Source organism: Phyllobates terribilis, unplaced genomic scaffold (genome assembly GCF_046119375.1).
Source record: "Phyllobates terribilis strain yellow unplaced genomic scaffold, ASM4611937v1 Scaffold_3__8_contigs__length_932513732, whole genome shotgun sequence".
Taxonomy (NCBI): domain Eukaryota; kingdom Metazoa; phylum Chordata; class Amphibia; order Anura; family Dendrobatidae; genus Phyllobates; species Phyllobates terribilis.
The window spans coordinates 97,591,499-97,601,354 of NW_027362763.1; the positions used below are offsets into that span (position 1 = coordinate 97,591,499).

Here is a 9,856-nt window from a genome sequence, read left to right on the forward strand (position 1 = left end):
TTCACAATATAGCGCTGCTGCTCCAAGGAGAACCGCTGACCCACGGGAAAATCCGAAGAAAAATTCCAAGTGTCGGCAGCTGAATAAAATCTTCAAAGCTTTATTTCAAAACATAAAATTAAAATTCATGGTGGTAGATCAGATAAAGCTCAGATGCGTTTCAGGCATGAACTGCCCTTGATCACTCAGTGATCAGGAAAACTGCCCGCAGTATTGACAACCAATCACAGCGTAGCTTTCATTTAAAGGGGTTGTTCTGCCTTAGGCTACAAGTCTGCAGTCACTCTGTCACTGCACGATGTTAGGATTCACAAGTGCTGGCACCGGGGGCGGGCAGTCATGTGACGCAAGTATGCAATTTGTATACTTTCCGCCACACTCCGACTAGACTGTGTCCGGGCCTAACTCAATACACTCGTATTGAGCGAGGCCGTGCACGTCTAGTCGGCACATGACCGCAGGTATGCAAATCACATGCTTCACCATCACGCGCCCGTCTCTCGAGAATCCTCACGGCGCGCAGTGTGTACCATGTGAGGATTCACAAGTCTGCAGTCACATAGAGTCACTACAGACTCGAAGCCTAAGGCTGGACAACCCTTTTAAAAAAAACAGGAAACATGAAAGCTGCCATGCGATTGGTTGCTATGGGCAACAAAGACTGTAGTTCAGTAAGTTTAGGAGAAATGTCACTCATTGTGGTCACGTCACTACTTTTCATAGCTGCGTAAAATATTAGGCCAGAATATGGTTGGCTGGTTGGGGATCTAACTAGATAAAGGGGATACAAGAGCTTAGTTCCTGTAAAATCTCCTTAAAACATTAAATTATTATTATTACAACAATACAGGAATAATTTGGTAAGGTTTTGCCAAATTAAAAATGTATATAATATCATAGACTCAATTCAGTATGAAAACAAAAAATGAAAAATCAAATCTTTTGCCCAAATTAAAAATGGCCGCCACACAACTCGATCACATGACAGGGAGCACTTCCGGTCTTCTGTGATGGAAGACTGTGCTCATTAGGTGATGATGAGGTTACAAAATCCTGAATTAATTTGGTAAAGTTTTGTCAAATTAAAAATGTATATTATATTATAGACTCAATTCTGTATAAAAAAAAATAAAAATAAAATCTTTTGCCCAAATTAAAAATGGCCGCAACACAACGTGATCACATGATAGGTATCACTTCCGGAGTAGCGCGACTGATGGCTATGCGCCTGTAGTGATGACGTCACAAGCCTCAGATTCCTTTTCCGGTTTTCCAGACTTGCTTCTATTTCGTCGTCTCCAGGACTTTCTTATTCTCAGCGGCCACAATGGCGATGCAAGCGGCGAAACGAGCTAACGTGAGTCTTAGGGGAAGGAGGTCGTAATAATGGCCCGTAATGGGACCCTAGGTCATGTGTATGTGATGGTGAGAATGAAGCTGCTTCTCGATAGGACCTGTGACATATGAGCCTTAAGCTGGTGACATACTGCAAGTCCCAGCATTGCTACAGCATATCCATAGGGCATGCTGGGAGTTGTAGTACCGCTGCAGCTAATCAGTCATTTTAGGGCTTTCCTGCTTCAGCTGTTGTGGCCCATCAGACCTCTGGCCCACAGACACTCAGGGGCCCCTACAAGTGAGGCCTACACCTGCCAGACATGTACAGCACAGGCGCTATATGGTGTAATACATGATGACAGCCCCTTTACATAAAAACTCCGGCAGGGAGACACGACGGCCATTACTATTCTGTCTCCTGGCAGATTGGAAAAATGTCAGGACGAGTTATAGGGGATCTTAGTAGCGGCTGGGGCCAAGACAGAGAAAGGGGGCTGGATGAGCTGGTGGTCTGAGCTGTCGCTGCCTGCCCCCCAGCATACACAGCCTTGACAAAGATCTATGCTGTGCTGGGATCGGGAGTCGGGGTGAGGAATTGGAACTGGATGTATCTATAGGAAACTGGAAATGTCATTTAAAGGGGTAGTCCATCTTTTTGGGACTTTTTATTTTCTTAAAGCATCTATTTTTGGCTAAGAATCCTATACCCAAAGCAGGGCTGTGGAGTTGGAGCCCATTTTGGTGGAGTCCTTATAAAATGGACCGACTCCGACTCCTAAAATATATATAATAAATTGGGTACAGTAGTTCAATGCAGTTTGTGGGGAATATTTTTCCATAAGAATTTGGGAAAGTTATGAAATGTCCTATAAATGTCTGTCCTATTCCTGATCTAAGGGTCTAGACTTTTAGCTGAGATGAATCTGTGCTACAGTAAATTTATCACTTAAACAAGAGCCATGTATGAGGGAGTCGGAGGCATGGAAATTTCGGAGTTGGAGGTTTGGCTTACCGACTTCACAGCCCTGATCCAAAGGGGTTGTCCAGGACTAAATTTTTTTTGTATTATAAGCCAAAAAACTAAAAATAAACTTTTTACCTGTTCTATTTGGCTCTGAGCGGTGACTGACAGCTTCTGCCGGCAATTTTGCTGCTCCACGTTGACCGAGTATGACTCCTGCGTCATGCTGATTGACAGCCAAGTTAGGCAGCAGAGAGCCGGCTGTCAAACAGCATGACATCGGTAGTCACACAGAGCGAAAGTGAAGCCGCTGCTCTATCGACATGATGTGGAAGCCTGCTGAATCTCCGACATGAGCAGCGAATGACCGCTCTGTGCCAGCTGAAATCGGCGCCGAGCACAACTGGCACCTAGGTAGCATCTACCTGCCTGGTAGTCCTTAGTCCCATAGTAAAAAAAAAAATAATATAGTCCTGGATAAACCCTTTTATAATTTTGCACCATTTGCCTTCTGCACTGTCTATTGCCAGCTGCAAGTTTTCTCAGTTTTCTGTAAATACATTGGGTTATATTACGGCCAGTCCCAGTTCCATACCCCGACTCCCGATCCCAGCACCTCCCACTTACTGCTTCCTTTCGGCACAGCATAGATCCTTGTGTCAGTGCTGTGTATGCTGCGGGCAGGCAGTGGCTGCTCAGATCACCAGCTCAGCCAGCCCCCTTCCTCTGTCTCTGCATCAGCCACTACCTGATGGTGCCACGACTACAAAATTGGATCGGGAGTTGGGATTTTTAATCTCATTAGTGAATTTTATTCATTTTATTGAGTCAGCGAACAAATAATTCTCTCCTCTCCCTGGACAATTACTTTAATTCTTGTAGGAGTTAGATCTTTGTCCCACTGTTTCTGAGATCTCTGCTTGCTGTTACTGAATAAGACGTTTGTCTGACGTTTGATCATTGTCACAGAAGAGGTTGTTTCTAGTCTGGATTCCAGACTTTTGCCTGTACTCATACAATGTAGCCAAGCTTTTTTTTTTTTTTTATTATTATTTATTTAAACTACCTCTCCCCCAATCTCCCATAATAATCTGATTCTTCTTGGCTTTTTCCCTCCTCTATTTCCATTATTTTTGAGAGCTAATCACACTGGGAGCTGCGGCGCAGCATCGTTGCTGTAGACTTATAGGAGAAAAATGATGGAGTTTATGATGAGACAGAAAGTTTGGCTGAGTAACCTCTCGGTGACAACTGTAGATCACTGCTCAGGGTTATGGGGGGGAGAGGTCTGCAGTTGTCACATGATGCATCCATAGACAGTTGCTAAGTAGTGACCCCAGTATTTACTTACACATGGAAGCATCTATAGGTAAAACTTGCTTTTCGATGCTGCTGCCCTTTAAAGGGAATCTGTCACCACTTTGGAGATATCAGACCTCTACAATGGCCATACAGGGTATAGAAAAGTAAATCTATACTTACTTGTATGGCCCATAGCAGAGGTTTGATTGCAGAGAAATCTGCTTTTATAAACTCCGTTTTTCACAGGCTTGGGGGATGGGAAGAAATCCACGCCTATGTGCTTATTATTCCCCCAAATCCCCGCCTATGTGCTTATTATTCCCCCAAATCCCTGCCTATGTGCTTATTATTCCCCCAAATCCCTACCTATGTGCTTATTATTCCCCCAAATCCCCGCCTATATGCTTAATTATCATATTCCCCCTCCCCTCCACATCACAGGACCCTGTGACGTGCACTGCGCTCACTGACTTCCCGAGCATGCGCAAAATGCCGCTCACATAGATTGCGCTTTGCTTCATCCCGGCCCTGTCTGCCTATGCACTACGCCGCAGATTTCTATTAAGCAGGCGCTGAGGAGTCACTGTCACTTCCCAGTGCCTGTGCAATAGAAACCTGCGGCGCAGTGCATAGGCAGAAGGAGCCGGAATGAAGCAAAGCGCAATCTATGTGAGCGGCGCTTTGTGCATGCCCGGGAACTCAGGGAGCGCAGGGGAGGGGGGAATATGATAATTAAGCATATAGGTGGGGATTTGGGGGAATAATAAGCACATAGGCGGGGTTTTTTGGTGTTCCCCGGACGCCAAGCCCGTGAAAAACGGAGTTTATAAAAACAGATTTCTCTGCATTCAAACCTCTACTATCGGAGCTGTTATGCTTGTGACTCACACACTTTCATGTGATACATCAGATATCCACAAGAGTGCAGAGACTCAGATGGCGCCTACCACTGGCCGTGGTCTGCATTGCTAGACAGAGGCACATAAGTCTCTGTACTGCTGCTTGTTTCTGCTTTCTGATGTGATTTATGCACTGGATGATCCCCTGTGAATATTTTGTCGTTACCATATCATACATGTTCTGACTTTTGCCTTCTTTTTTCTTTTTCTTCCCCAGATCCGCTTACCCCCAGAGGTAAACCGCATCCTGTATATCAGAAACTTGCCCTATAAGATCACCGGGGAGGAAATGTACGACATCTTTGGAAAATACGGCCCCATCCGGCAGATCAGAGTGTAAGTTGACATATTTTCTTACATTGATGCTACTGCACGTTAGTCAAAGACCCTGTACACCCCTGAGACTGCTTCACACTTAAATGGAGATTCCACTTTTATTCACATTAAAGTACTTAAAAAATAGATGTTCTTATTCATTGGTTACAAGCAGAGATCTTGAAAACAATGATGAATTTGATACAGGAAGTAATAAAAAGTTGACAAGCTTTTTCATGTACAATTATTCCCGCAGTGAAAGTTATCAGTTGTACAAAAGATAAGGTGACTATTACTGGTCCCTAGAATGGGCATCTGAAATGTATGGCCGCCACTGCTTCATTGATTTTTCTATGAAAAAGCTGAAAAAAAAAAAAAAGGGAGGGGGGTGCTTTACTCTGCTTTTTCCGCAGTCCCACAAAGAATTAATGGAGTGATGGTGCACGGCTTACGGGACATTTCAGCGTCGGACATGGAACAAATTGTTGATGGCCAGGCAATCGGGTCAGAACAAGGGAGTGTTGTGCGGTGTTCCCCAGACACAGTGGCTAGTATTTACTTAATTATTTTACTCACTTATATAGCGCCATTATTTCCACAGCGCTTTACAGACATTATCATTGCCATTGGGGCTCACAATCTCCATTCCCTATCAGTATGTCTTTGGAGTGTGGGAGGAAACCCACGCAAACACTGGGAGAACATACAAACTCCTTGCAGATGTTGTCCTTGGTGGGATTTAAACCCAGGACCCCAGCGCTGCAAAGCTACAATGCTAACCACTGAGCCACCGTACTGCCCTAAAAAAAAAGTGGTCAAAGGAAGCCCAACTGGTGAAGCAGCAAGGGGGTAATGGACAACCAAAGGTCATTGATGCATGTGTGGAGTGACGGCTCCAATCCCACAGAAATAGGTATTACAGGTTGTGATAGGTGTAAACACACAGATCATCACACCTTGCTGTGCAGCCGCAGATCTGTCAGATTATGCACCTCCGAAAATGCCTACAAAGGACGCGTGAGCATCAGATCTGGGCCATGGAGGAATGGAAGGTGGCAGCCTGCTCCAGTGAATAACATTGACTTTTTTATTATATGGAAACTGTGCGTCACTTACCTGGGGATGTGATGGCACCAGGATGGGGAGAAGACGAGGCAGCAAGAGGGGGTCATCATGAAGATGTGAGACATGCCACCTACCTAACATTGTACGGACCAAGTGCTCCCATCATGGCCGCCATATTCCCTAATAGTTGTGCCATCTTTCAGCAGGATAATGCCCCTGCCACACTGCAAAAAATTGCCCAGAAATTGCAATGAACATGACCGTGATCAAGGCTGATGACTTGTCTCCAAATGTCCCGGGTCCCAATTCTGTCGATCATCTGTGGGACGTCCTGGAAAGCGAGGCCGATCAACGGAGGCCGCACCGAGCAACGCACAGATCTGCTGCTGACGTCTTGGTGGCAGATGCCCCAGGACATCCTCCAGCAGGAGGCAGCTGGGTTATTAATCTATCAGTGGTTTTTTATGTTTGACTACTTTTGTACCTATTTATCTGGGAAAGAAAAATTGTTTCCACTTTCAAAGTGTCAAACTTTGTGTTATTTTTCTCTTGACACAGCTTTACCACGGCTTGTGAAGATCTGCAATTTCAGAATCTCGTCTCCCGTCTGCTTTCTCCTACAACAGGGTCTTCTCGCCGCAGGTGGTATTGTAACTCTGCTCCAGTGAAGCTAATGTGGCTGAGCTGCAATACCATGCACAACCTGTAGACAGGTGTGGCGCTCTTTTTGAATGTTGTTTAATATTTAAAAAAAAGAAAAACAACTCCTTGTGTGATCAGTGAAGCAAAGTGACAGAATATTGTGGTGTGATCGGTCGGACATGGGGCTGTTCTCCAGGCCTCGGACAGGCATGAACATGATGTGATTTTTCTTCTCCGTCGTGATCGCACTGGAGATGATGGCAATTACTTTCCCATTACTGGAAGTGACATAATGGTGGCGGCGGCTCGGCCCCTCCTGAGTGACATTACAGGAAACTGAATACGTCTTGTGCACAAAATAATCCATTACCCGACCCTGCCGCTCGCTGTTTTGTCTGACAGATGCGATGAGCGATTGCGTTTTTTGCTTTAGTAACAATTCCAAGAAACTGCATTAAGTAAAGTGATTTTCTTTTTTTTTTTTCTCTTGTGCAAGTGATATTGAGACACTCGGTAAATGCATTTAATCAGAACTAAATACGAAATGTGGAAGACCTGACGAAGTCAAGGAAGCGAGAACTTCACTGTTTTATGCCCCAGCCTCCGGCATTGTAGGTACAGAGCGCCCCTCTAAGTAAAAAGGAACAGACGGCTCCTCTTCCCCGCAGTTGGTCCTCTGTCCCCCACCACTCACCTGGCGTTAATGACTGGAGGGGGCTTCATGTGGTGTCTCTTCCTCTGAAATAGCGGTCATGTGATGCCCCCTGCTAGATGCGGGGACACAATAGTGAGTACAGAGGAGCGACACCATTCCAGGAGGTAAGTATAGGGACTTTTTGTTATTCCATTACACTTTAAAAGTTTTATCTTTTAAGTTAGGGGCAACACCCTTGCTGTTAAAGCTAATTTTGGCCTATATGACAGACATTAAAAAAAAAAAAACTTCAATACTTACTAGTCCCAGAAAAGAACTTGAGCCTGTGATCCTTTGATCACAGTGATAATACACTGCACTGTTTAGTAGTACAGTGCATTATGCAGCGTATTAGCCTCTCGCAGTATCTGTTATGTAGTGGTTTATGGTACCCGTGTAGTCCATTGTTGGGCTTCCTTTTTGACACCCCACCATCGCGCTGCAGAGTTGCCGGTGGGCTGACGGAGCGCTATCCCTCTGTCATGTTCCTCACTTGCTGCTGTCACTTGATAGTGGCATCTGAGGCGTTAAAGTGTCCGAATCTGCGCTGGGTGCGGTCCCAGCACATTCAGCAGGAGCTCAGCCATCGGCCATCTTTTATGTCACGCAATCAATGTTGCTGTCCACTCCTAACCTTTTATCGTAAAAGTGAGGCAAGAAGGATAAAATAAAGGGCACTTCCATGTTTCCCCTGAGTTTTTGCTCTCTCTCGGTCACCAGAGACGCTGGTTATCACTAGCTTTTTGCAGTTTTATAGTTTTCATTGATTTTCCCATCTTTCGCAGTGGGAACACACCGGAGACCAGGGGCACTGCGTACGTCGTATATGAAGATATCTTTGACGCCAAGAACGCCTGCGATCATCTCTCCGGCTTCAACGTGTGTAACAGATACCTGGTGGTCCTGTACTACAATGCAAACAGGGTAAGTGCTGCTATACGACACGCGGGGCTCAGTAATACCGCTGCCGGTAGTCTCACAAGTGCTGGATGATCCACAATCTCACAAAGAAAAAAGACTAAGGGGAGGCAATTATTAAAGGGATTGTTCAGGATTAGAAAAACTCATCTGCTTTCCTTAAGAAACAGCGCCACCTCTGACAGCGGGTTGTATCGGGTAGTGCATGTAGCTGAGCTGCTATACCAGGCATGACCAGGGATGGCAATGTTTCTGAACAAAGCAGCCTTTTTCTAATCCGGTGTAACCCCTTTAAGCGTGTTGTCTCTCAAGACCCCTCTCACTTTGGCAGACCCGACCCATGTGTTCATCCAGACACGACTTCCTTTAGCGATGCCAGACCTGCAGCGATCAGCCGACTGCTGGACTGACTGCTGTTTAAAAGCTGTTGTCTCTGTCACTGACAGTCTCTTTAGCTGCTCTCTCTGCCCTCTTTTTGCCAGATTGAAGCTTTAATTTTGGTAAAAAATAGCAAAAGGTCAATTCTTTCAATCTTTTTGCTGCAGATTTTTTTCCCGTGAGATTAAAATGGCTTGGCACTAAAAAAAAGAATTTCATTTTGGCAGAAGTTTTCTGGCCATGCAGAAAAAGAAGCATAAAAAAATGCTAAGTGTGAACACAACCATAAGGCTTTGATCACTCTGTACTGAATTGTATGTGATCAGTGTGTTCCTTTTTTTTTCCTCGTAGAGACTCAGATTTTTCTGTTTTTAGTATAATTTATAAAAAAGGAGAGGCTCGTGACCTCCTTATATAGGTGCCATCGTACCCCGTGTCTGTGTTGTGTGAAGCTTATCTGCATCATATGATGATACAATTTTCTCACTATTATTAGTGTTTTATTCTATTTTCTTATTTTTTAGGCGTTTCAGAAGATGGACACCAAGAAGAAAGAGGAACAGCTCAAGCTACTGAAAGAAAAATATGGAATCAACACCGATCCCCCGAAATAAAGCTGGATTTATATATTTTTTATACTTTGATGCTTGTATGGTTGCTGAGTTTTGTTGTCAGGGAAGGACACATGGACTTGTATTGGAAGGACTGAGTATTTGTTATGTTTTCTCACAATGCTACATGGCATGAGGAGTCTACCATTTCTTTTGGTTTGAGGACCACGTTGTGGATTTGGGGTGAGTGCGCCGGTCTTGTATGTGTTTCATATTGATCATAGATACCAATAAACATCCACCAAGATCTTTTTAGACTTTAAATTGTTGCTGTTTCAGGAAACAACACACGTACATTAGCCACATTGTGCCGCCTCAGTCCTGATCTTTTTTTATTGAAGCTATTTATTTTTGCTATCTTACACCCGGCGTCGAGCAAGAGTTTTTATCCGCTTAGATGCTGCTGTCTATTCGACGGCAACATTTAAACAGTTTAAAGTTTTATGGGGTGACTATGAGGTGCGGATTTTTGTGATCTGTCATTTTTGCTCCCAGGTCAGGGAGAAGGCAACAAGCGGGAACTTTTTGGTCTGTGGAGGTGATTCCAGACCGCTTTCCTCTGTGCCAAAGGTTATGTTACAGTTCGTCTTCAGAGATGATTAAAATGTTCTGCCGGACCTTGGTCTGGTGGTCAGGTCAGGATTCCATGGCAGCCTGATGGATGGGAGCCTTGTGAACCGCCTCAGCATCTTCTTTTGAGGATGCTGGCCCTGTCATTGTTGCGGTGTGATAC

The 9,856-nt window shown here is 44.7% G+C and overlaps 1 protein-coding gene across 1 annotated transcript; it reads left to right on the forward strand.

Moving 5' to 3' along the window:
- Nucleotides 1-1,212: 1,212 nt before the first annotated feature.
- On the forward strand, nt 1,213-9,387 carry SF3B6 (splicing factor 3b subunit 6). The gene is made up of 4 exons (XM_073674081.1): nt 1,213-1,357; nt 4,718-4,836; nt 8,002-8,140; nt 9,037-9,387. The coding sequence occupies exons 1-4, from the start codon at nt 1,328-1,330 to the stop codon at nt 9,124-9,126; spliced, it is 378 nt and encodes a 125-aa protein (XP_073530182.1). The 5' UTR covers nt 1,213-1,327; the 3' UTR covers nt 9,127-9,387.
- Nucleotides 9,388-9,856: the final 469 nt, after the last annotated feature.

What these genes read in the sequence shown, in the direction of transcription:
- SF3B6 (XM_073674081.1), top strand. Translation starts at nt 1,328, where the DNA reads ATGGCGATGCAAGCGGCGAAACGAGCTAAC. An exon ending in AAGCGGCGAAACGAGCTAAC is followed by an intron (nt 1,358 to 4,717) that starts GTGAGTCTTAGG and finishes TTTCTTCCCCAG; the next exon opens with ATCCGCTTACCCCCAGAGGT. An exon ending in TGTACTACAATGCAAACAGG is followed by an intron (nt 8,141 to 9,036) that starts GTAAGTGCTGCT and finishes CTTATTTTTTAG; the next exon opens with GCGTTTCAGAAGATGGACAC.